This window comes from Myiozetetes cayanensis, unplaced genomic scaffold, assembly GCF_022539395.1.
Source record: "Myiozetetes cayanensis isolate MyiCay16 unplaced genomic scaffold, myiCay2020 scf4, whole genome shotgun sequence".
Lineage (NCBI taxonomy): Eukaryota > Metazoa > Chordata > Aves > Passeriformes > Tyrannidae > Myiozetetes > Myiozetetes cayanensis.
In genome coordinates, this window is record NW_026087631.1 from 15,426,345 (window position 1) to 15,454,155 (window position 27,811).

Below are 27,811 nucleotides of genomic sequence, written 5' to 3' on the forward strand. Positions count from 1 at the left end.
ATACACAAACAGCTCCAGTGGGGTGTCTTGGCTCAAATATGCTTGAAAGCAGCCAAAAGTCTGCTCTTCCATAACTCAAGGTAGCATCTCTGCTGAGTTTTTTTTATAGTGCCAAATATCTTAAATTCAACAATTTCATAATCACTGAGGCCAAGACAGTCACCAGTCATCACGTCACCCACAAGATCACCTCTTGTTATAAACAACAGACCTAGGAGTACACCTTTTCTACTCATTTTTTTTAGAACCTTTACCAGAAGTCATCTTTTATGTGCTTTAGGACTTTGACAGGCTTCTGGAGTGGGCCCATCCAAACTTTCTGAAGGACAATAAAGACAAGTTCAACATCCTGCTCCTGGCTCGGGGCAATCTCCAGTAACACCACAGACTGGGGGATGAAGAGTTTAAGAGCAGAAGAGAAGGACTTGGGAGATACTGGTGCATGAAAAATCAGACCGGCAATGTGCACTTACAAGGTGCACAGAAAGCCAGTCGTATCCTGGGCTGTGTCAAAGGCCAGCAGGGCAAGCAAAAGGATTCTCTGTCCCTCCACTCTGCTCTGCTAAGACCCCACCTGGACTGCTGCATCCAGCCTGGGGTCCTGAGCATAAGAAACCTTGAACCTCTCAAAGAAAGTATAGAGAAGGTAATAAAAGTGATGAGAGGATGAGAACACCTCTCCTGTGAAGAAAGGCTGAAAGAGCTGGGGTTGTTCAGCCTGCAGAAAAGGAGCTTCTGGCACTACCTTATTGCGGCCTTTCAATACTTATGTAAGAAACATGGAGATAAACTTTTTATCAAGGCCTGTAGTGACATAATAAGAAATTGCAGGTTAAACTGAAAGAGGGTAAATTTAGATTGTATGTAAGGATGATATTTTTTACATGGGTGTGGTGAGAGACTGATGCAGGTTGCCTAAAGACGTTGTGGATATCCTATCCTTGAAAACATCCAAAATCAGGTGGTATAGGGCTTTGAGCTACCTGATCTAGTGAAAGATTTCCATACTCATATCTGGACAGCAGTGGTGGTGCTTTTGTGTTTGGACTAGATGTTATTTTAGGGCCTCTTGTAATCCAAAACATCTTTTGATGAATTTCCTAGACTTCTTCAGGTCTTATTCCAGGTGACAGACCAGCATAGACTTATCTGTGAGTAGATTTCAAACCTGTGCATTGAAGTCTCTTCACTCTATTGCTATTATCAGGCCTATTAAAGCACATAACAGTAATACCTCTTAACTAAACAAACATAACTGCAAGTCAAGGTTGCATTCTGAATATCATGTTCTGAAATTCTTTGCCATCCAAAAAGATAAAATCTGTTCAGTAATTCTTAAAACAAGAGCTATCATTATTTCATCTAGGACTGTAGGAAAGGGGGGGAAAAAAGGCAAATTTTACAAAACTATCTTTATTTTTCTGTCTTACATTTAAACAGGGATGTATTTCATCTTTAGACATCCAACCAATGTTTACTTCATTAGTTTAGACAGGAAAAAAAACAGGATATAAATACAAATCATATTGGCATACCTACATCAGTGCTGACTGCTTCGCTAGAAGAAAATCTTCTTCAGTATTTAAGTCATGCACTTAAAAAAACTGCTGAAAAGCAAGTGCCTAGATACTAGTCGTTTCAGCAAATAAACAGTTTTTATATATTTGACCATTTTCAGTCCATATTATTCACACTTTGTTATGTGTATGGAATTCAGATCATACAAACACTGTACAGATCAAAAACCTCTGAGAATAAAACTCATCAGGTGTACATGCCACATGTACAAAGCAACAAATTTGGTCAAGTACTACAAAGAAGGATGTGTTTTCATAAGAGAATGGTCAAGTAACCTATTTTTCAGCTCAAATAAAGACAAAGAAGTAACTTCATGAGTTTGAAATAATCAATAACGCTGACTGGTGGAGTGGAAAACTTATGACCTGTTATACAGTGTGTTTTGGTAGACCAAGTTCAAGTTTTCTAAAACAAGCACTTGAGATCATGGACACAAATAACAACGAAGATCAAAGTATACATATGAGCACACAATCCAAACAATAAAATACACTTTTGGCTTTTAAGGAAAAATAAATTACAAAATACAATTAAAATCCTTGTAAATGCAATGATTAATTCAAAAGTGTGCATTTATTGTAATATACATTTTAAATGCTACCATAAAACAGATTAAAAATAAATAAGTATGCCAAAAGACATGTGTGGATAGAAAAAAGAAGCTAGAATAATTATAAAAAAATGGAGATAATCTCAGTTTTGGTCAATAAATCTGTCTAGCGACTTCTATCTTTCACAATCCTTCCTTAATAATTGGTAGCTAAACCTGATAAAAGCATAACTCTGTCATTATGGCTTCAAAAGAAGCATATATTTTCTGAAAAAGAAAATGCAAAATGGGTTGTCTTGTCTACAGAACTGTTGGTTTGCTCATATTGCAAGCACTTCACGGGACTGTAGAGAAGTACCTGGCACATTCTTGCCATCCTACCTTACACTGCAAGACAAGAAACTTCCAAGAAAACAACCATGGGAAATTTTGGGTGCTATGGGCTAGTACAGAGAGAAGTCTAACTCATTTTCATTGTATTTTTTTTCTAAATTAAAGAGCAAAATAATTTATAAATACATCTCTAACTTTTCATGGCACATACGTATTTTCAAATTAAAGATAATGTCAATCACCAGTTACCTTAGTGAACGTACAGGTTTTAATACTGATTACATTTTAACCAGATTCACATTTATTTCTTCTTTTATAATTGCTCTGTAGACCTTTTTTGAAGGTAATTCAATCTTGATAACATTATTAGAAGCACAGCTTAAATTATATAAACTTCTGTATTCTTTGTACAAATGATCTTATAATTTCTATTGTACTGCAATTTTCATTTTAAGCATAACAAAAGCAGGCTTTCAAACCAACAGGCTACTGGAAATACTTTCTGTTCATTAGTATCTCCAGCATTTAGACAACTGTCAACAGCTGTATCAGCCTCCCCAGTATCTCTAGACAGCGACCATTTGGCTACAATATCAGCAGTAATACTGGGAAAAAAGAATAAAAACAATGCAGGTGTCATAGAATAATTCTTAAGATTTTATTATTTTTCAATATGGTTGTGTATCCGTATTTTTCTTCTGCATTTTTGAAGAGAACTGCTTTTGATACACTGCTGCAAACCCAAATAACAGATTTATGACATCTGTCTTCATCTAAGACACGGTTACTACTTCCTAGAAAAGAAGGAATACTTCTCAAGTTCAGTTTTGCTCAAGATACTGTTCATTTCTATAATTTCATTGGTCCATATGTTGATGGTCAAAGAACCACTCCTATCTGACAATATTTTAAAGCTTTCAGAATAGATGAATTAAAGACACAAAAGTTCAATGCAGAAGAACCAAATCAAAGCACACAGGCATGACACTGTTTCTCATGGAGTCCTTGAAAACGTGTTGACTGTGGAGGTTTTTGCTTTGGGTTTTGTTGCTGTTGTGTTTTTTTTTTAAGATCACAAGACAAGAGTTGAACAACTAAGCATTTTCCCATGTTCTGTTTGGTTCTAGTCATTTGTTGCGCTGAATAGTTTTCCTTTTCCTCCGCTTGAATAAACAGCAGCACCTGCAAGTGTGACACAAATTACATGTGACATAAAAAGAAACCGCAAAACTGAACTGATTACTGTATGTTTCACTTAAGTATGTAGTTCAGGCATAGCCAGCACCAAAAAGAACACATTTAGCTCTGTTGCAGATGATTGATTTATTAGTGAAAGAAACTGAAGTAGAGATATTTTTAACACATTCCATCTTTTTTTGGAAAAAACTATCAAATAAAAAAAGTTACGATAGAAATAGCTAATAAGTTCAGAGTATTGATGAGAGTATCAAAAGCATAGGTGTTATAGGCTGACTTAAAAATGTGTTTGTAAGAGTAAAGGACACTCCATCACCTGAGTACTCTTTAACTGGTAATATGCCAAGTGGAAGCTTACACTTAAGATTGTGTCACCTAAACTATGCACTTAAGACACTACTGTTGCTAATACAAGAAAACAACTTGAGCTTCCTTTGTCAACCAGAACTTGGAAAAACCTTCCCCAAGGCTATTCCCCAAAATATCTTAGAACAAAATATTCATGAACAATATAAAATTAAAGTTCTGATCCAGTGCTATAATAATACTACTACAGTGAAAAATCACAGCTTAAGTATACTGACATTCTTTATTCTGCTTTATTGCGTACTATGTGAAAGAAACTAAAACTGATAAATACTGAGAAATACAATGTGAATTTCACTTAGCAAATAGAGACCACCTGAAAGTACCAAAAGAACACTACAAAATGAAAAAGAATTGGAGGGAGCTAAGGACAGATAATACAGAGGAGGACTGCAGAAGTCCAGAAAGTACTTCTGAAAATAAACTGAAGAGGAAAGCAACAAATAAAACAAAGAAAATTAATTCATCTTAAAGTACTGTTAGCCTTATTTTAAGCAACTCCCAGTTCCTGAATACCAGCTTTACAAGTAAAGCTTCCACTTACTAAAGCATTCACATTGTGCATTCAAAAGTGAACATGCAAGTTGTCCACCTTAACAAAGCTTGCCCCATGGAGTTCTGCGGTTTGGTTATTGAATTCTTACTTGCAGTGCTATACACCAAAGGGTCTTAAACTCTGAAGTACAACAAAATATAAATGTACTCCATCAATAGCCTATCAGTAAATCCTTAAATTCACCAAGCATTTCATATCACTAAAATTCAAAAGAAATCCAGACAATTTAGTTTGGAATATGGGAAATGGGGAAAGCATTTGAAAATCAAGGAGAACGAGGGTCTAAAAATAAGGTTCTACAGGGGGTGAGAACAACATCCAAAGTAGGGGGAGACAGAAGTTACCTTCTCAAAATATCCAAGGCACCCTGTCGCTCAGTCACTGAAAAAGTAGCAGTGGGCAGAGGCAGACCAGAACTGCTCTGAGAGTTACATAACTTTCAGTAGAAAAAAACATTGGTTATTGATGAAGAGGAAGCCCAAAATTAAAATTCAGTAGGGGAAACTACATAGATAAGTATTTTTACAGCTAGCAGAACTATCACAATGTATTACTAACTTTAAAGTACTTGTAAAAGAAGAGACAGAATTGGTTGTGAAAGCCAGTAGCCACTGACTGTAACTGTAATTCCCCCCTGACTACCAAGCCGTTTTTCAGCATCTGTCTATACCTGCTAACACCCACTATCACTTAAGCTTTGAATGTACTTGTAGGTCTATGGACACCAATTTAGTTTAATGTTTGACCCCAACCTTTTCACAAGAATTTTATATATGTATATACCACCAAAAAAAAAAAAAAAAGGCATTTTACAGTGCCCCCTCCCTTTTAACATGAATTATCCTATGATTCTGTAAATGTGATGGTAAATCACTTTTATACCTGTTTGAGATTATGAGGCCTCAAGGAATGCCTACAGAAAAATTTTGTCTTGATTCATAATTTTATCATATCAGAACCCAGGTTACATAAGTAACTGCAGGAAGATGAAAGCGTGGCAGACAATTTATATTTTAGAAAGACAATCTAGAATTTTAACTCTTCACTCTTCAACTAATATGCAGCACCTCTCAAGCAGATCACACTTCTTAAATGTTTCAGACTGCTTGTATCCTCTATGTAGTTCAAGGACACTTGAGGTCTTTTTCATTCCTTATCAGAAAATTTTAACCAATCCTTGCTGCAAATCTCATACTGTCCTTTATTCCTTCTGCATAGCCTACTTAGTTTGCTACTTCTCTTTCAACCAGAGAAGAAGGGCAATACGCAATGAGAATTCAAGAGTTCTATTTTTAACCAGCATAAACCACTGCTTTTTAATCCTGGTTTTCTGGAGTTTGAATGATACTACTACAAAGAGCACCATTTCTATTAACCATTGGGGTTTTTTTTAATTATAAGAACTAGTCAAGTGTATTCCAGTTCAGGAAAAATCACTAAATGCTGAAGACTCTTATTTGGTGAAGGAAAATAAAATCCTTACTAATACATACCTAAAAAGGTTAAAGGAATGTAAATTACATGGAGAACTGTAAAACACAGGACTGTCTTGGAAATGTGAACTGAAGTACACTGAAATGCATGTTTTTAAGTCTAGAAGTGCTAGACATTCCAAGGCATATATGCACACTTATATGGGAATAAGAAAGGTTAGACTGCATTGCCTGGTAATAAATTTTATTAAAGAAACACAACCCTAAAATTAGAGACCCATAGTGCTTAATCTCTCAACTAGTATAATTCATAACAGAAAGGCAGACATGTTACTAAGGATACTGTCACTAGAGGGTGTTATTATCACTTATATATAATACATTAATATATAATACAATATGCTTGGAGCCATATTTAAAGCTACAGAATAGAGCCTTATTAAAAAATATTAGGCTACAAATATATTATTCAATATGCACGCAAAACATATAAGAATAAATAAGTTTTAAAAAGTTTTAAAAATCTCTAATTCTAGGAAAGGATTTTTCTTTTACATAAATCATTTAATGATCGCTAGCCTCTTTACCTGTAGTTTATAAAACATTTCTAGTACAGGCAATATAACAGCAATCTGTAAAACTCAAAAAACACTAAACTTTTCCTGTACAATCTAAAGTGACCTTTGAGATATTACCTAAGGTAGCAATCTCAGCATTTTATGAACATTTCTTATCCTTCTTAAAATATCCTTTTAAAAAACTTTCTTCCTGTTAAATATCCTTCCTTCTACCACTTGAGTGATCCCTTTGCCCAACATGCTGAAGTAACCTAATTTCTCATTTGTGTTTGGATAGCTGTGTTTTTATATTTCCCATCTACCATGTGACAACACTTTACTGCAGGATTAGTAACAAGTGTTTACAATGGCAAAAAGGATGCGAGATGCGAAATGGACAGATAGTTTCCTGTTTGCCCTTCTCTGTCCTTCCATGGAAGACCCTTTTGTTTATCCAAATCATACATGCCTCATAGAAACAACTGTTCTGATGATTAGCAAAGAATAAAGGAAAGAGAGGTTAATTGGTCAGCAAAAGTCAAGGTAGAACAGCGATCAGTTTAGTTTTCTCCTTGGTTTACAACTCTAGAAGTAACAACTGAAATAGGGCTGAAAGCTACTTTTTTAAAAACTCAAACAAAAAACCACACCACCAACAACAATAAAATACCACCAACACCCAAAAAAAAAAAAAAAAAACCAAAACCACAAATATGCCAAAAACCTGACATCTACTCCTAAGTCATGCTTGCTGCACAGCCACACCATGAAAATTACATGGCATAAGATTTAGAATATATACTGTAAGTACAAAAATATTTATCAAACAATGAAAGTGTTGAATAAATGTCCCAAAACAATAAAAATAATCACTGAAAAAAAAAATCCTGAATATACTGAGTACTGAAAAGTATTCCACTGAAAGGGTGACAGAAGATCTAATATTCAATTAAATTTTATTTGTGCTATAAATAGAAGATATCAGAAAGAGAGGTTAGCTTTGTTCATACTTTCAGATGGAGAAAAGATTATGAAAGAGGCACAAAGTGAGTCTTTTGGGAAAACAATGTCTCCTTAAAACCAAAAATGTCCGTATCATAGACACAAAAGATAGTGATTATTGCATTTCCTTACATTTCCTTCTCTTCAGCAGTGCAAAAATCTATAAACACATTTAAATGTCTCACAATACTTTTTGATACTAGGATTGTAACTATTATTTTAAAGTGTAAAATTACCTAAACCTTCTAAAGCAGTGTTTCTGAAAAAATATGTATACTTATGCATTGATGCTTGTTAGCAATGCTTGTGAGCACGTGTGGGTGAGAGGTGCACATGTATTTTATTACTGTCAAAGTATAAAACAATCTCTATCCCCCAAAAAACCCCAGGGACTGAGGAAACTGTAGTTTAAATAGATAATGCTGGAAAACTAATTTGACTGTTTCATATTTGAAAAAAAAAGATTTATCTAAAGAGTAGGATATTGAGACTAGTTATCTCATCTGTAACAAGACCAGTAAAGACTAGACAAAAGCAGTCAAGCACAGCATATTTGTCCATCATGTATTCACATTAGAGAAAACAAACGTCTATACTTCTACAGCGCCTGAGCATCCCAGCTTCTACGAATTTTTTTAACTTTCTGCAGATAACTACATAAAGTAGATAACTAAACATGGATTTAACTGTGCTAAGCACTATTCAAAACACAAGAAATTTAATCATTTCCTGTGGGTACATGAACTGAGCATAAAGAAGGTTGTCACTGTGCTTATTCAAAAGGAGGGGACAGGGAATTGATCCATGAACAGCCTATCAACATCTTTGCTCTTTGGGAACTTTTTTTGTTTTAAATATATGCAAGAAAACTGTATTCTTGTCAGTAAAATAATACTACAGTACTCTACAAAGATGGCATATTAAGAACTTAGTTATTTTCAGTGCTTACAGTAAGCTAGTGCAGAAATGTGGCACAACAGACTCCACTCACTACAATATTAACAACACATGCACATAAACATTACATACCAGAACCTCAAAATCTGGCTTTTGAGAAATTTCCCCCTTTCTGAAACTTAGGAAAACAGGCCCTACAACACTAACTGCTATTAAGGAATGCCTACTGGATTGCTTTGCTACTAATGTATCCTTCATATTTGAGTGCCACTATTTCACAATAAACTGGAGCTATATCCTTGTAAAATCCTATTCCAGGCACAATTATAAAATAAAACCTGTTGAAAGTTACATTGCCTTTAGCTATCAAGAATATTTTCTGTACTATTTTGCAAGTCTGAGTTTACTACTCAAATGCATAAACATTAACTGACATTACTATTTCTCCCTTTCATTACACTGTAATTTTAGGGAACCCTGAAGTTATGTTTTAGTGATTAGTTAGCAGGTTGTTAAAGACCAATACTCTAATAAATATTTCATTTACAGAGATAACTGGCAAAGTTCATACATTGGTTAGCATTTATTACTTATTAGGTATTTTCTAGATGTTAAAATACTAGCTGAATGCCACAGCATCTGAAAAGAATGTTTTCCCCTTTAAAACAAAATAGCAAGTAGGAAAAAATATTCTAGTGCCCATTAAAAAGGTTGAAATAAAGTACACCACAGACTACACAACTTAAAAGCAAGCAGGATTTGAAGCTGGCAGAATAGCTCCTGAAGGCAGCTGTTTTTAAAAGCAGTTAATTGTTTCACAGAATTAAAACATGTTTTGTGATTTTCAAATGGACATTTTATTTTAAATTTCTCTGAAATTAGTTTTAAACCCAATAACAAAGCTTCTGAGGCTATTTCTGCCTGCTTATGCTGTATAACTCACCACATGTTCAACACTTTCTGGCAGCTATACAGAAAGAGAGTAATGAAAAAAAGAGAATCAGAATACCACAGAGAGAAAGAATTTCACATCTTTCACAAATAGCTCTTGTTAGTCAGAAGACTGTCCAAAATATTTCAAAATTAGTTGTAATATCAAAAATGCATGCACTTCCCTAGCATAGTGAGATGTGTTATTGAAGGCTTAGCCTAGAAGTACAAGCTATAGAAAGTCTTTTATTAAAAAATTTAAAGACAAAACTAGGTAGAGCACTAGAGTTTTGCCCCTCACCAGTGGCTATTAGTTTAGACAATATTTTTTTGATAACTATATGAGAAAAATACTGAATCAGTTGAGAACACAAGATGCAAAGAATACAAAAACAAGGACATACTTTGTTTCATCCATTACTTCTACTTCTGCAGGAGCTGTGATGGGTGCATTTGAACGGCCTGCAGTTGGGTCATCCGTGTTGAGTTCTCCATTTGTTGAGCTTACTACCTAAAATCACCAGAAAGACCTGAAATTATGCTAGTGCTAGACATATATTTGTTAACTCCTAAAGTTACAATATATCTTAAAAGAACAGTAGATTTGTTAATTCCGTAATTCTTTTTATTCTGATAATAGTATCTTTGCTGGGTTTTATTCCGGCATCCCCATGGTCTTGTCATTTTCCTTTCGTATCTATTAGTAGAACTGACATCTACATGACAGACTCAGTGAGTGGACCAAGCAAAGCAACTTGGTGGATCAGGTTTGGTCATCTCCCTCGTGTCTCTTCAGAGTCTTAAGGGAAGGCACTAACCGGTTTCCTGATACCAATCAGTCTAACCCTATCTCTGCTTCTTGAGTGTGTTCATGCTTCTTAGTTTCCATCTTTGTATGGCCTGATTCATTTGTATCTCAAAGAGCACTCACCAGAAGAAGGGAAAACTTGGACATTTGCTAGACCTGAGTATAGATGATATCTGATTTTTAGAACACTGCCAAAAAATTAATCAGCTACAGAGACCAATACTAGTCCACAGTTCAAGATTATTACTAGCTGTTGCCAGACAGAGGTTAATGTAGATGAAAGGAGTAGGAAAGAAAGTCACCATCATAACATTATTGCCCTCACCCTTCCAAGCTCTCCTTTTAATGAAGCAGTTGTATTTATAGCCAGAACTAAGAGCCTAGCTATTGAGGTTTGTTTTGTGGTTCCTTTTCTAAGGAAGTAGAGCCTCAGAAGTTTGCTACACTTAAAGCATTTTCCATGCCATATGCCTACATTAGGCTGAGTTTTCTTTTTTTCATGTTTCACTAAAATAGGAACCACTGCCAAGAAAAACTGCTGCCCTGTAAAAAAAAAACAAAAGAAAATATGTCTGAGATTGCAGGATCTAATTACTTAAATTTTAGTCAATATAACTGAAGGAATTCTGGGAGACTGGACTTTATTTCTATTATGATAGGTAAGTCAGTGGAGTTTCAACAGGGTGGTTTAAGCTTAGTTTCATATCATTGCACATGACAGAAGCACTTCACATTCAGTGACAAAAATAGATAGGAATTGTACTTTAGCAAATCATAAGCTGGTGGATCAGCCATTTTGAATCAAACATCCTGGGTTAGTAGTTTTGTGGGGTTTTAGTTTTCATTTGGTTGTTTGGTTTTTGTTTGGTTGTTGTTTTTGTTTTTTAACAAGTATATTAACATTTAGTGTCGCTGTCCAAATTTACTTGGAAGGGGATATAGTATGATCCCAACCACTTCACCAGATATCTTACTGTGAAGATAAATTTCATTACTTCTTGTGAAATATCCAGCTGTAATAGTGATAAGCACGGTGGAAAATTCATCAGAAGTACTTGCTAAATAAGAAAGGAGCATTGCTGACAATGTAAAGGTAAAAAAAATTTGCTCAGCTTTTCCACCAAGTGAGTTTTGGGTCCAAAGGAAGCACAGAATGATTACGGTTAGAAGGGACCACTGCTGATGTCATCTGGTCCAGCCCTCAAGGAGGGTGTTCTGGAGCATGTTACTCCTCACTGCATCCAGACTTCTTTTCAATGTCTCCAGGAAAGGAGACTTTACAACCTGTCTAGGCAGCCTGTCCCAGTGCCTGGCCACCCTAATAATAAAGAAAGTCTCCCTCTTGTTCACGTGGAACTTCCTGTGTGTAACTACATAACTAACCACAACTACAGCCTGCACTAATCCATATAAAATAATGCTATCCAATTAATATTGTAGTCAACTTTGCCTGCACTCCTAATAATTCAGAATTTCTGGTCCATGATCTAGATTTAAAATGAACTTTTCTAAAGAGATCCTCAGACTCACACTCAAGGTTTCACAACAGTGGTTAATCAAAAACTGAAGACTTGTCTTTAGTTTACTCAAGTTAGAGTAGGGTACATCAAGAAAAAAAAGACAGGTAAAAGACGTCCTTTTCTGGATGGGAAACAAACACAATACAACTTAGCAATCCTGAGTATTGCAAAGAACAGATGACAGTATACAAAGGCATTTGCAAGAACTCTTAATTTCTTCTCTTTTCCTACGCAAAGCAAATAAAAAACTGTATGATTTTTTTCACTAGTATCAAACATGCTGCCCAACTCTAGCACCTGTAGAGCTTTCACATGGTATTATCCTTCACACTTCTTTCCCAGGAGCACCTGTTTAATTATTCACATCTGTCTCCTTGGACAGCAGATTTTAAAAAATGGATCCAACTCAAGCATCTACACACTCTTCAACAGGATTGGAAACATGAAAGTAGGTGTCTAAAAATCCTTTGAGAAAAAAAATAGAACACTATATTAACAGTAATGAATACTACTGTTATTTCCTAGGAAATGTTCTCCCCATCTCCAAAGGGTATTTAGCATATTTTACAATGGAATAAAATCTCTTGCAATTGTTGCACTTTACCTGACAAAGAATAAAAGGTTTCTTAAGTGCTATAACCGCCAAACCAGTGATATGATACGCGATTTGAAAGTTCTACTGACTGTAACTTAAGAAGTTAAGTATGTTTTCTAACATTAAAAAAAAAAATAAAAAAGTAACAATTTCGGAAGACAACTTCAAATTCAATTTTGATTCCACATGACTATACTGTTCTCAAAAGATAAATTATTTCCTTTAAAACTGATGTTATTGAAAGAACTACTGCAAAAAGTTAAATATAGTATAAAATTTTTAAACATTTGTTAATGAGAAGCACAAAACTTTTGAAACTTTTCTTGATACACAGTGATAATTATCATTACTAGATTTTCTTCTGTGACACATGACAGTTGTTTCTAAAGCAACAATATTTAGAGAATGTTAAGTTTTAACTGAGTTCGAAAGCATTTAAAGAAGACATGGAATTATCACACTGGCAAGCCTGCAGCACTGTTTTTTGTACCCTGGACTTTTCATTCTTTCTTCAGGCTCTTGACAAACTTTTTCCAAAACAAATCTTCAGAAGAAATATATGTAACTTAGATTGTTAGAATCAAAACTGCAGCAGACAATTTATTTTCCATCCAGAAAAGCTAAATTATTTTCATTTTGGACTCAAAGCTCAAAACCTCATGGTGACTTTGCGGCTGGCATTTTGAATCCTGTATTACATTTAGATTTCCATATATTATTCCACCTGTCTCATACCTAAGTATATTCGAAGAGCAAGACACCAAAAATTAAAAAAAAAAAAAATTTAAAAAGTGAAAACAAAACAGGAAAAAAATGCTCTGAAGATAAAATTAAGAATAAAGGAACAACTGTTGGTTTCTACTAATTTTTTTGCTGATATGTGTGAAGTGCTGCTCCAGGAAACATTCTTCTTGTCAACTACTGTTTGAACAAAAATAGTCAGGTTTAAACAAACATCACTAATTAACATTTTCACTGGAAGTTTTCTTAACGAACAAAAAACATGGTTAGAATAACACTGAATTCAGTCAACAGTGGTTTTTAGCTGCTAATACAACTAACACATCAAAAGTCTAAACTCTAGTTGTTTGCACTATTGTACATGTATATTCCATCAAAAAGACAGTTCAGTTGCTTTAGACTTTCACTAAGAAACATGCACGAAAAACAACACATATAAAAAGTTCCATAGTTTCTACACCTGTTTTAATTTCAGTTTGACAACTGTGAACTAAGGAGTAACATTCCGGGCATTACTGGAAAGCAGTGTTAATATGAGAACATGAATCACATCATACAGTACAAGACACTAATATTATGTACCACAAAACAACTAATTTAAGTCATGCAAAGAAGCAGAAAATACCTGTACCGAGCCACCATGTCTGTCAGCTGCCAGGTGAGCCCTCAAATGATGTGGATTGGTTTGCTGTGAGTCCCAGGCTGCCCTATGGTCTGTTGACTACCATTTTTGAATGCATTAGGAATTTATGCAAAAGAAGAAAAAAAAATACAAAAATAAAAAATTTGTGCTTTAATTATTATTGGGGCTTTTTTAACAGCATAGAAGTACTATACACTTAATTCCTACATAGACTGCACTTCTGCATTATCAACATACACATGCCTACATATACATTTTCAGAGAGAGGTGAAGGTATACCAACACAACCCTCTAACTTTGCTAAGGTAAATGAACACATCTCTGAATTTCTAACATTTTTACCACCTTGGTCATCAGCCTGGTTTAAAAAAAACCTGAAAATGTTGTACAGACACGTTACCAAAATGAACCCAAATAAATGACATGGCATATGGAAAGTGACAGTGATTAAAGAAGTATCAGAAAGAAAATGCACTACTAATGTAAGCTACATTATATCATAATTTTAATCAAGCAAACTTTAGGGACATTTTAATGTATTTCTATATCTGTAAACTTTAACAAGGATCTACTTAAATCCAAGTCAAACCAAAGAAAACCTGGTGTCAATTTCATTTTGGAGTCCTAAAAATCAATAACATAGCGCAAAGCATTAGACAAAAGACACACTAATGCTGATAATCTTACAAGAGCAGTTTACCTGATTTTTGGATTGTTGCATTCTGTCTCTGTGCTGATATGCGTCTCTGTTTGAAGACACTGCAGGGTCTGAATGTATTGAACCCACTGGAGTAGGCTACAAATATAAATAATATGTAGCTACTGGTAAAAAAAATAAATTTCTAAGTCTCACCAAAAGTTACTGGTTTGTAATAGAAAATAGTCTTTGAATCTGACAGTTTCCAATAACATAAAATTATCAAATTAAAGTAGAAGCTTCACTAGATATTTACACTAATACCAAAAAGGAAAAAACCAAACTACAAATTACATAATTTAATGAAGTAGCAATTCTAAGTATTATTATGAACTAATTTTCCGAAAGACTTTATGCTGATACTTTCTTCAGTTAGCATTTAAAACATTCTGACAAAACCTGACTAAAGGGTTGAAGTTATTCTTTAAGCAATCCCGTTTTGGATTGAGCAGAGATGTACTTAGATATCGAGAGTATGTTTGGAAGGAGAGAGAATATGAAACACTTAAGCCAAAAGATAATGTTAGAACATGCATTTGAAAATGGATTTGTAATAGCAGCTGTTCACAACTGTAACGGCAGCCTTGAGACGCACATCTTCTCAAACTCAGTTCTGAACCACTAGCTCAAAACTGATCACACAAAATGGCCATTATATTACTAACAGCTTAACTGTACTCACCAGCTGTTTTCCAATCCAGTCATATTCATAATCAAACATATAGCCTTTCCGATCAAGTAAGTCTGTGAAGAGCTTTCTTAAGTAGTCATAGTCTGGCTTTTCAAAAAAATCTAACCTTCTTACATAACGTAGGTATGTAGCCATTTCCTCTATATAAATAAGAAATATATGTAATTCTCATTATCTCCTTTAACAGAACTAAAAAAAAAAAAATTATTTCATTTTAAAGTATTTCTCATCTTAAAACCTGAACAGTTGATTACCATGAATCTGTGAATTACCAGAAAGAAAAGTTACTTAATAGTAATAATACTCTTTGAGGTAAACTGCCATATTCTAAACAAATTCTACCAGGTGACCCCACCACTAATTTTCCCTTTGCATTACCTATTGAGATCTTCCATTCAACCTTCCAATTATAATGCACAGTATGCCAAAAAAGTGGGGAAAGAAATGCCTCTGCTTCTTCCCCCCGCCTCAATTAATTTTACAGAGACAAGATTAAGGAAAAGTAAAGAAAGGGGTATACGACAAAGTATCTGCCTCCTGTCCACAAAGCCTGCTGCGGACAGGATTTCCTTCCATAATAGGAAAAAAAAAATCAGTTTGTCATGAGCTATTCTTAGCAAATCCATTTTTCCTATCAATGATATTGTGATTACCTTTGAAGGTGTTTATTTATATTTTGGCAAAATCATGTCCACATTACGTATATCACCAGTTCTAAGCACTTTAGCCCAACTTTTAAAAAATGTCATATTTGCTTCTCTCCAGTTTGCCAATACCTCATTGATTTTCCTTGTACTTATGGAGAGCTAGAAGTGACATCTGAAACTTGCAAGTTAATTTAAATATTAGTTCAAGCTGTTTCCAATTCAGCTTGTTTTTAATAGGGGTATGACACCTTATTAAAAACATATTATTATTAAAAACATATTAAAAAGATTTGAGCTGAAAGGGTTTGCAAAATTTTATGTGTGAACATACAAGTGCAGACTTAGTTAGTCACTTGTAAGTATACATATAATACTTTTTTTAATGTTTCCTTTAGAAGAATCTAAATTTTAAGAATAACAGCATTAGCTTGCTGCTGCTTCAAAAGGATAATCCTTCTTTCTGGGCCCAGTATTGTTTAACTTATGACCTGGATGAAGGGGAAGACGCCTCCTCAGTAAGTTCACTGATGACATAAAGCTGGCAGGAGTGGCCCTCTTATGAGGAAAGGCTGAGGCAGCTGAGACTGTTCAGCCTTGACAAGAGAGGACTAAGAGGGGACCTAATTAATGTGTGTAAATATCTAAAGCTGGCGGGGGGGTGGGGTGCCAAGAGGATGGAGCCAGGCTTTTCTCAGTGATGCCAAGCAATAGGAAAAGAAGCAACAGGCAGAAACTGATGGAGAGGAAGTTCCTCCTAAAAATGAGGAAAAACTTCTTTACTGAGAGGTGGCCAAACGGTGGCACAGATTGCCCAGAGAGGTTGCGGAGTCTCCCTCACTGGAGATATTCAAGAACCACCTGGACACAATCCCATGCTACACACTCTAGGATGACTCTGCTTGAGCAGGGAGGTTGGTCCAGGTGCCCCACTGTGGTCCCTTCCAACCTGACCAATTCTGTGATCTATTACGATAGTACATAATATATGTATTTGGAAGCATTATTTGATTTATTTTTAAAGCCAGGTATTAGGCAATTACCTATCCCAGTTTTGTTTTATGAATCAATAACATTTTTATAAACAGTATACATTACCTGGGAAATTTTCACACAGTACTTCTATAGGGGTTGCTCGTTTAGTGTCTCCAATTTTCTGGTAACGTTCTTTTAATGTATCAGCCTATGATACAAGAACAAAACAAGCATCTGAAGTTATACAGCAGACAAACACTCAAAAAGATAAAAAAAAAAAGTCAATATAAGCTGATGATCTAAAAATAGGACAGAGGAAGATATCAAATCCCACTACCTTTAAACCTTGCCATGGAAGACTTCCTCTGAGAAAATACATAAACATATGACCCAAAGCTTCCAAATCATCTCTTCTACTTTGCTCTGAAACAAAAGGCAAATATTATTAGAAATTTTACATTATATTTAAAATGTTAGCTTCAAAATTATGTAAAAATCACTGGTAGGTGTAGAGTGCTTGAATTAAGTACTAAGCAATTAAGTATATTGGGGGAATCTGGTGTACTATGCACTGCATTACAAACACAGATAAAATCAAAAAAAAGCAGATGCAGACTGGAGGTATATTCATCTCAACAGTACTTTAAGCAAATTATCTTGCTGTGAAAAACTGTTTTTATTTTTAAATATTGTTTATTTAAAATTATTTTAGTTTGAACCTTAAAATTTCATTTTAATTACAATACTTTTAATCCATTACTTGTGAACTTGAAACAATGTAAGAAAACTTTATTTGAATTCATTTTTTCTCTATCAAGCCATGGAGAATTTTCCTCTGGGACCCATTATAGAATTTCTGAGTAAGTCAAAGGTGGACTGAAGAAGGCTCAGAAGCACTATTATTTGAATAGAAGGCAGCATAAAGAGGCATGTACATACAGCCTGCTCAAGTCTAGCTGATATATAAGCTTTTACAATAAACAAGGTCTGGTAAGGCTAAAATTCTTCATCTGCACTAAAGCACAACAGTCCTTCAAAAAGTTCAGAGAAGGTTAAAGAAAATGGAAAGTAACAAGTACAACATAGTGCATTCAAAGTTCTCAAAGCACATTTCATATAGTTTTTAAATTAAATCCATTATTTGTAGGAAAAGTAAACATAATAGAGAATGCTGAGTCTTTAAATTACTTGTAGAAAAGAGACTTTTACATTTCCACCACACTTCATTCTGTACTGCTGTTGAAACAAATGTTACACGTTGTATTATGTATTGAGGTAACAGCAAGTATTCAATTCTAAATTTGATTTCCTCCATGACACAAGGCAGAAAAAAAAAATTTAGAATTGTTTTCACCAGTATTTCACAAGACAAAACTGCTACGCTTTGACAACAAATGAAAGAGGAAATTAAATGAAAAAAAAAGATTGTTTGATTTTTTTGAATACAGCAAAGTTAACAAAGTCAACCTGGCTCTAACTTGATCAACACATAATATTGCCATAAATATACTGCATTTGAAGAACAATTATTAATCTTCATACAGATAGAACAATATACTTAATATACTGTTTCCTATCCCTACCTTCTCATTTGAACACTGAGTAAACACAAACTTGCAAACAGTATGATAATTCTACATTTAGCCCATTACTTCATCACACATCTGCCAGCCATATGAGGCTCTTTCATGATCATTTCCCCTTCACTCATTTCTATGTTTCCAATTTCCTTGCCAACACTCTTCTTATGCTCACTCCTCCACTCCCACTGCCCACTGCTGCCACTTTTCTCAGCGAGTGCCCTCCAGACACTTTGGACCTATTTGAATTTCTCTGCCAAAATCCTACAACATCCGATTTACTGACCCCATGCTATCCTAATACAATCACACAAGGTAAGAAGAAAGCAGGAATAAGCTACAGAGTTCTTTTTATGCTGTAGAGCTCTATGCCTGACAGGTTCCAGTATGCAAAAAAAATGTTGGCACCAGTTGTTGGCAGAAGTCCTATGTTCTTTATGAGATAGGGTGGGCATGCAGAAAATGAGTACTTCATAGAATGCTACAAATATGCAACAGACGGCCCACCTATGGGCAACACTGAGGCACAGTCCACAAAAATGTACTGGAAAGTTCTGTTTGGTTTTTGCTAATCCTTCTCTTTCACACTGATTTCTACAAGTTATGCTGATGAAAAATTAACCTCCTCTCCTCTAAAAAAAAAAAAAAAAGTATTTTATGGAGGTAATGGGTCCTTCACAGAAAGTCCTATCTACGGAAGGTAAGACTTTGAATCTTTATCTTATTTCAAATTAAGAGGATTTTGGTTTTGTTTGTTTGTTTGTTTTTGGGGTCTTTTTTTTAAATGAGGTTTGGACTACTGATGACACTTCTTTAGGACACTTCTTTGAGAACTACTTCTAGGATACACCATTTGAATTCACAATGCCCTCAAAACTCTGCTATGAGAAAGGATTTTTTGTTCATTTTAATTCTGGGGACGGCAATTATTGTTTAGAATCCATTTAAGTTTTTCACTGACCAATTTTGAGTTATTAAGAAATAGTAATCAAATATGCTTTCCCATGGATGGAAATCTTCAAGATGAGCTGGAGAAACAGGAAACCCAAAGATTATATTGCTATTATTCAAAGAAGGACAAGGACCTCTGAAAACTGGAAAAAAACTAGCGGTGGACTAACTGGAAGACCAAAATATTTCAAGCATAGGAAGGGGAAGCTAGAGGAAGGGCTACTGATGTATACACATCCTAGTCTATCACAGTTTAATGAGATTGAGAGCATATGTTGCCCAAAAGGTAATAAGATCGTAAGATGAGAAAAACACAATGAAGCTTTAGGGCACATGGTTTCCTCTCTCAAAGAGATCACCTGAAGCAAGTTAAATTAATAAGAAACTGGTACCTGTCATTTAGTTCATACACTACAATTATCTCAATTAAAATAGGTTGACTTAAATAAAAACTAGAGCCTCATTCAGCAGGCTATTCCCAGAAATTATCTTTTTTTAGCGTACATAATAACGTAATCATAATTATGCAGTTTATGCAACAGACATTCAGTCTTTATTAAGCATCCACTATAAACATTGCATTCGTCCATAACGGAAGTTACTTGGATCAAAAAACAAGTTACTTAGCTATGAGCATTTAGCTACCAAGAAGATTACATGGTTAGATACAGAAATGGGAAGTGATAACCTACTTAACTTGAACTGTCAATCCATAAAGTTTAGCAAAACTAAATTTGAAACTCAGAGTTTGTAGTCTTACTAAAAATGATAGGATGTCATACAATAATGAGGGACAGAATAGCATTCCTTTCTGAAAAAAATAACGAATCACAAAATTGATGACTCTCATTCAGAAAAATGAAGTTTCCTGCCAAGCACACATTGTATACCATAATATTGTCTTAAGAACAATGAGGACTTAAAAAAAGAAAAAAGAAAATATTTTCATTTATACCTTTAATTAAGGTGCCCACTGTAGAAGAGGCTGGAGCCCATCTCAGGAACCTGAAGGTGCACAAGTCCCAGGGACCTGTTGAGGTGCATCTACGAGTCCTGGACTTGTGCAAAGCCTTTGACACTAACACAGGACATCCTTGTCTCTGAACTGGAGATACACTGATTTGACAGATGGAACAAGTGGACAAGGAATCAGCTGGGTGGTTGCACTCTAAGCTGTGGGCAACAACTCAGTATTCAAGTGGAGACCAGTGAGGAGCAGCGCTCCTCAGGGGTTGGTATTGGGACAGGTGCTGAGTAACACCTTTGTTGGTGACATGGACAGTGGGGTTGAGGCCACCATCAGCAAGTCTGCCAATGAGACTAAGCTGTGTGGTGCAGTGACCATGCTGAAGGGAACGGATGTCATTCCGAGGGATCTGGACACACTTGAGAGGTGGGCCTGTGCAAACTTCAAGAACTTCAACAAGGAAAAGTGAAAGACCTGCACCTCGGTCAAGGCAATTCCAAGCACAAGTACAGGCTGGGCAGAGAATGGAGAGCAGCCCAGAGAAGGACTTCCAGTGGTGCTGGTAGATGAGAGGCTGGACATGAGCTGGCAATGTGTGCTTGCAGCCCAGAAAGTCAATCATATCCTAGGCTGCATCAAAAGAACTGTGGTCAGCAGGGTGAGAGAGGGAATTCTGACCCTCTACTCTGCTCTGGTGAGAGCCCACCTGGAGTACTTCATCCAGCTCTGGGGTCCCCACCATAAGACATGGAGTAAATCCAGAGAGGGGTCATGAAGATGATCAGGGAGTGTCTCTCCCATGAAGATGGGCTGAGAGTTGGGGCTGTTCAGCCTGGAGAAGAGAAGGCTCCAGCAAGCACTTCACAGCACCTTCCAGTACCCAACAGGGGTCGCCATGAAAGGTGGAGAGGGACTTTTTACAAGGACAAGGGGTAGTGGCTTCATACTGAAAAAGTGCAACTTTAGATCTCAGGAATAAATTCTTTACTATGTGGGCATCAAGACACTGGAACAATTTGCCCAGAGAAGCTGTGGATGCTCGATCCCTGGAAGTGATCAAGGCCAGGTTGGATGGGGCTTTGAGAAACCTGGTCTAGTGCAAGGTGTTTCTGCCCACAGAAGGGGAGTTGCAACTAGATTATCCTTGAGGTCCTTTCCAACTCAGACCATTCTACGATTAAACAACAATAAACACATCTAACCAGAGATCAATTCTACTTAAGGAGCGGAAAAGTCACCCTTGAAGGAGAAAGCGTCATTTACTATATTCCTGTGTTAATATCAGACATAATAAACATAATTCAGTTGTGTTTTTCAAGTAATTACTAGTTTCATGTTAGTGTTTATTTTCTTAAATGAGATAGGGGGATCTTCTTATTTAAGAAGGAATAAAAAGTTTATTTGATTTTAAAAGTGGTTGCAACACTGTTGAAAATTTTATATTATTCAAAAGTCTATCCTGTCTAATGGAGACAAGAGCCTAGTGTCAAAAATGTAAGTCACCTTAAGCTGACATCAGCTTTCATGCCTGAAAAATATAGTGAATGTTCCTTTATCTGAGGAGATTGAGTTCCAAAAGCTAAGTCTAGAAAGCTCAAACTCTGCATCTGAGGTACTGGAGCATGTTCAAAACAGAGCAATGAAGCTGGTAAAGGGTCTGGAGCGTAAGTTTTTTGAGGAGTGACTGAGGGAGATGAGATTGCTTACCCCTGGAGAAAAAAAAAGGCTCAGTGAGACCTCTACAACTATCTGAAAGAAGGTTGTAGCTAAGTGGGAGATAGCCTCTTCTCCCAAGTAACAGGTGACAGGACAAGAGGAAACAGCCTCACCTTGAGCCACAAGAAAGTTTAGATTGGGAAAATTTTTTTCACCAATAGAGTTCTCAAGCACTCGGACACAGGGAAGTGATTGAGTCACCATCCTGAGAGATATTTTAAAAGATCTGTAGATGGGATGCTTAGGGATGTGGTTTAGTGATGGACTTTGCAGTCCTGGGTTAATAGTGGACTAAATGATCTTAAGGGTATTTTCCAACTAAATGATTCTATGGTTATGCTTTGTTGATAAAGCACCTTATTGCTCTCTGAAAAGTGTGAATGGTTTCTCATTTGCCTTATTAAGAGCTGCACTTAGAGTTGAACTGTATGTATTGTGCAACATTTTTATAACCAATTCAAAGAGTAACCTAAGTAGCCATTACCATGCAGTGATAAGCAACCAGTTTACACAAATTCAAAGGGGTCAAACCTGTTTTCACTAGAAAACCTCTATATAACTGGAATAAACAAAGATCTGAGTGCTCATACCTTTTTCCAGGTAAATTTATTCATTCAATAATAACAACTTTCATCTTTATACATATTTGTCCTTTCATTAGCTTGTTAGCATAACCTTTAACTCCTTATTAACAGTGTAAGCACTAAAAAAAATAATCAAGAAATCAGTATCATTTATAAGATACTTTATTATTTTATGATGCATTTCAAAGAGAACAGAAAACTACCAAGATAGCATTGAAAACCTATGTTGTTGCAACCTATTAACTTTACTATCTTTAATAAGTATATCTGTTTCCTGGACACTTCATTCACTCTGTCACAGTATACTTCTAAAAAGATACACCTCATCTTTCTTTTATATATATATCTAACAAAGATAACAATTTCCAAAACATGACCATGATGATTAGAGATTCAGAAAATATCATTCCCATAAACAGTATTTGCATAAGGACAAACTATATTTGCACAGTACACAAAACTTGTCATTCTTAATGACTACAGACTGAGAAAAATTACAACTACAAAACAAGATGGTTTATGGTAAGTCACAGTTGTTGATCAATTCTTGTTTCTGCATTTAAAAAGCACACATACCTTTTCCTAAGTGTGTATTTATACTCATATATCTAGCTGTTCCTGTAAGGCTCTTGTGTTCTCGATATGGTATGTGCTTCTTTGTTTCTGGATCTACATACTCCTTTGCTAAACCAAAATCTATAATGTGAATAATTTGCTGGGTTTTGTTTCCAGGTCGTCCTATTAAGAAGTTCTCAGGTTTTACATCTCTGTATATCAAGTTCTTTGAATGGACATACTCCATACGAGAAATCTTTAATAAAAGAAAAAGGAAAAAAACCACAAAATCATAAAATTTAGTTTAAGCTTTAGGTTATCACATTAAAATGCATTAGAAGCTACATATCTTACGTTGAGTTTATATTTAAAAGAATCCTCCCCTTCTTAAAACCAAAGGGATATCGTTCTTCACAAAACATCTCCCAGCTAAGATCAATGAAAATTGTACATTTTCCCTAAGCAGATACACCAGTTGGTATTGGAAACCTTCACACTGGACATTAGTCATGAATCATGTATTCAATAGACATTTTCTTCTTTAAAAACAGGTGGTTCAACTATGCTTTGTGCACATTAGAAGTAAAACCAGAAATCGTTTATCAAGCAGTGAGCAGCAAGGTTTCATGCAGATCTATTACACATTAGAGGTATAAACAAGAGAAGCACTCAAAGTTTATCACTATGCATATAATTACATTCCAGCTAAATCACTTTCTATCAAAATTTCTGTATTCAGAAAGGAACATGAAGTGTTAAATAAAACTGATCTTTGGATCTGTGATAACTTGAGAATTTAAAAAAAAGACTTTGGTAAGTTTGGTTGTAAATAAGCTCAATATGTCTATACGTCTGTAGTTGGAGGTCTGTTATACAATTACAGCTGTGTTTTAAACAGTTATTTTTGCCCTTCATGGGTAGTATTCAGAGAAGTGGAAGTTCGATATCATTAATATTTCATAAAGACTTATTTAAAACTTGTTGTATCATCAAGTTAAACATGCACAGATTTAATTGTCTTTCTTTACACTTCCACCCACCCTTAGGTCAGAACCAAATAAGGAAATTTTCAAAAAAGACAATAATTCTTCATTGAATAATTTTGTGCTATAATTTCCGTAAAGGTTTGAGGAATCTTTCATTTGTTTGTTTGCATTCTTGCTTACAAGAATGCCCAGGAAAAATGTTTATGCTATTTAGGAGTCCCCCAGTCCAACTGCTTTTGTGTGCTAAAATTATTTATATTTAATAAAGTGGTTTTTTTAAAAGAGTATGTCATAATAAAATTTTTTATTTCAGGTTGTGACTGTGAGAACTCAGAAGATGTAATGTAATTATATTCATGCAATGACTCTTCAAAAACTAGAACAAAGTAAATTGAAGTAACATAAGACAGTTTTCCTACTAAAACTGTATCACATGCTCTTTAAAGACCACTGACACCAATTTAAAACACGGGAACTGCAAAACTCTTAAGTGAAATAAGCATTTAATCCATTGCAGACTGATTTAGTTATTCTAGTGAACACTCAAAGTAACATCTATTCTACTTACCAACTGTATGGCTATCATAAGAACGGTTTTAAGAGAAAATGTCCTACCACACAAGTCAAACAAATCTTCCAGACTAGGTCCAAGTAGTTCTAGCACCATAGCATTATATTTGCCACATGGGCCAAAATAATAAACCTGAGGTATTCCATCTGTAAAATGAAAATACAAAGTAATTACAAGGTGTTAAATAAGATTAATGAACATACCAATAAAATTCCTACCCAATTTCAAGTCATTGTGAAGTTAAAAATACATTTTTCACGTAAAAGCAAAAATAAAACCTCATAAAAACTACAGGTAGAAGATACACAGGATTAATGAAGATAGTATCATTTTCATTAAGTATTTTGTGACTGTTACATATTTGACTTATGAAAGATACAAAGATTTTATAAAAAATAAAAATTAGAATCTATTAGGTTTTGTAACAGTAAACGAAACAGATTTTGACCAGCTATGAAGAGAGGCTTAAATAAGTTCTTTTACCAAAAAAAACCCAAACCAAAAACCAAAACCTACCACACATTTAAATTAAACCTTTTAAATTAAGGCTATGATAAACCTACATTTAGGAATAAACCCATCTTATTGTCTACAGAAATAATTAAAAAAAACAAAAGAGATTAATGAACCAGGGGGCTCATTAATCAGAGGCTGGCAATCCAGAAGTTTGAAAATATCAACAGTTAAAGCCTTATGATCCAATTTTACTTACACCTTTTTGTACATATGCATTGTGTGACTATTTAATTAAAAATAACTTGGTATCATTGCTTCTATTCATCTTGCACTTTTTCATATTCATAGGACATGTCACTCATTCAGCAAAATAAATTCTGTTTAAAGGAACCTAGGTATTTGAGATTTTTCTTTTGCTCTTCAGTACGTAACCTTTGTGTCTCACTTATTTGAAATATTCAATGCTCTGAAAATGCATTCTTCCTTTCATGTGAGCTTTTTCTACAGTATCCATTGTTACAATTACTGCAGTATACAGAATTACTAAACCTATTTTCCGAATACCTTAATGAAACACTGGATTTCAGCTTCATTCTCTGTAGCGCAAGTTTAAAAATGTAAAACATCCCTAACTCTGGGTGTTTTTTGAGGTACATACAGTCTTTGGTTTTTCATGCCTTACTACAGTGCCAGTTACACTGAGGACACAGATTTATAATGTTTCCACTACAGTTTTGGGAAAAAAAATAAATTTAAAAGAAATAAATTACCATTTGAACAAAACTAAAATCAAATTAATTACATGTTTTTAAGAGCATTTTCACTAATCTCTTTCCTACAAGTGAGAATAATGAAAGGAGAACCCCTAAAAATCCAGTTTCACTGTTCAAATGTTTTGAAGACCAGACCTTCAATTTATTTTAAATATGTATAACCATACCTGTCTCTATACTAATATACTTAATATGCATAATTGTATTAATTTCAGAAAGACTTCACAGGAGTAGCTTATTGCTACTAATGAAGGAGCATAGACCATATCGTGTACCTCATACTGTATCAGAACATGGTACAAGATAGTGTTCTTCAATTAATAAAAATCATCCCTAATTGCCAGACAGATACCTAAAAGACTTGATCTTCTGACAAGGTGAAAACTCCAGACCACTCCAAAATTATGTTTAACATGTTATAACTTCTGCAGGGCACATATAGAGCATTCTCTCTAAAACTACCCATGTTGACAGAACAATTTCATATTAATAGTTCAAAGTACTAGAAGTTAGGGGGTTTGGTTCTTTTTTTTACTGCTTTTGCTTAAGAACAATAAGCTAGTATTGTTCTGCTACTTGTATTATCTCTTCATGCCTCTAGATCTCAAGAAGGTAGGCCAGAAAGTAAAACAATACTAGTAAATAGAATCTGAGGGTTTTTCTCCACTATAGAGAGACAAATAACCTCTTCTATATAAACCTTTAAGATATATTGGTTAAGTTAGAAAAACAAAGAAATCCTGATTTTTAGAAAATCAAGAATCCCTATTTTGTTGACGGGATATTCCAATATGTATTATCAATTAAGAGCATATCTTTTATTTCCATTTTGAATTCGTCTGGCTTCAACCACTTTCCCTCCACAGGAAGGAAACACTCAAAACTTTTAAGACACATCCCAGTCATCTTGCTGTGAAATAAAAGTCATTGTTCTAAGGTCTCCTGCTCAATAATTGATTCCCACTCAATCCTTTCTATTGCCTTGACACACCTTCTGCCCCATTCTCAAATATCCTTTTTAAAAAGAAGTACCTCTTCCCAATTATGTACTCAACTCATTATCACACATATGACACTAAAAGTTAAAGTAACTTCCAACTCTTCCACCAAAGAAGAAACTTACTTATGGCCAAAAAAACAGATTCACATACTCCCAGTAAATTACCATTTAAACACCTACTTTCTAGATTTAAAAATCTGAATACAGCATTCTTTTTTTCAGATATGTGTCACATTTGCTTATCCCTAGATATTTATACTTGATCACAAGTAAAACACTTTCATTTGAATGGAATAAAACTTACATTTACAATACTTTATGTGACTGCTTTGTCATAAAACTATAAATCCATTTTAAACCAGTATGACTTTGAATCCCGTTTTAACCTCATGGCAAAAAACAAACTGGACCTGGAAATTAACTATCTGAATATCGCTTGGTTTGTAGTTTCTTTTTCAAGAAAAGTTACCTTTCATTAGCCACCTAAACCGTTGCTGCTGTACACCACTGGGCTCTAAAACAAGAGACCAAACCCCCAAAAAGTGCATTACTACCCACTGGGGTGATGGGGGGGGGAGGGCAGGGGAAAAGAGATAATTTTGTATTTACTTTTTATCTAAAACTAAGAGACTAAGCTTTGCTAATATTAAATGTATGGATTGACACTGGAGTTCTCACTCAGTCAGATGGCTGTATCACAGTACACACAGGAGAAATCCTGGTAGATAAGTGGGAATGCAGAGATGGTGACAGTAGTGTACCTGTTTGTTCATTCATTTTTGGCTTACTGCAGTTATGTGTGCCCAATAATGTGGATTTATGGATTGTATTGCCTAATTTTCGCTTAAATGCTTTAGTCCACCATGTTTATGTGCATGATGTCCAGGAATTTTTTAAAGCTGACAGATCTGACTTCCTCTATAATGATAAAAGGATAAAAAGATTAGAATAAAGAAAAC

At 34.9% G+C, this 27,811-nt stretch overlaps 1 protein-coding gene across 12 annotated transcripts in view; it reads right to left on the reverse strand.

Moving 5' to 3' along the window:
• Window positions 1–1,397: 1,397 nt before the first annotated feature.
• Window positions 1,398–27,811, reverse strand: part of CSNK1G3 (casein kinase 1 gamma 3) — a 66,679-nt gene continuing 40,265 nt past the window's right edge. For 7 of the 12 annotated variants that reach the window (XM_050330199.1, XM_050330201.1, XM_050330197.1 and 4 more), the window contains 11 exons: window positions 24,621–24,769; window positions 23,088–23,322; window positions 17,051–17,136; window positions 16,837–16,921; window positions 15,086–15,234; window positions 14,407–14,502; window positions 13,689–13,784; window positions 9,804–9,910; window positions 9,413–9,436; window positions 4,925–5,016; window positions 1,398–3,643 (listed from right to left, as the gene is read on the reverse strand). In XM_050330199.1, the coding sequence (XP_050186156.1) occupies window positions 4,959–5,016; window positions 9,413–9,436; window positions 9,804–9,910; window positions 13,689–13,784; window positions 14,407–14,502; window positions 15,086–15,234; window positions 16,837–16,921; window positions 17,051–17,136; window positions 23,088–23,322; window positions 24,621–24,769 (1,085 nt within the window). In that variant the 3' untranslated portion in view covers window positions 1,398–3,643; window positions 4,925–4,958. The remainder of the gene's footprint in view (window positions 3,644–4,924; window positions 5,017–9,412; window positions 9,437–9,803; window positions 9,911–13,688; window positions 13,785–14,406; window positions 14,503–15,085; window positions 15,235–16,836; window positions 16,922–17,050; window positions 17,137–23,087; window positions 23,323–24,620; window positions 24,770–27,811) is intronic. The other 5 variants (XM_050330203.1, XM_050330204.1, XM_050330202.1 and 2 more) reach the window with 5 other exon arrangements.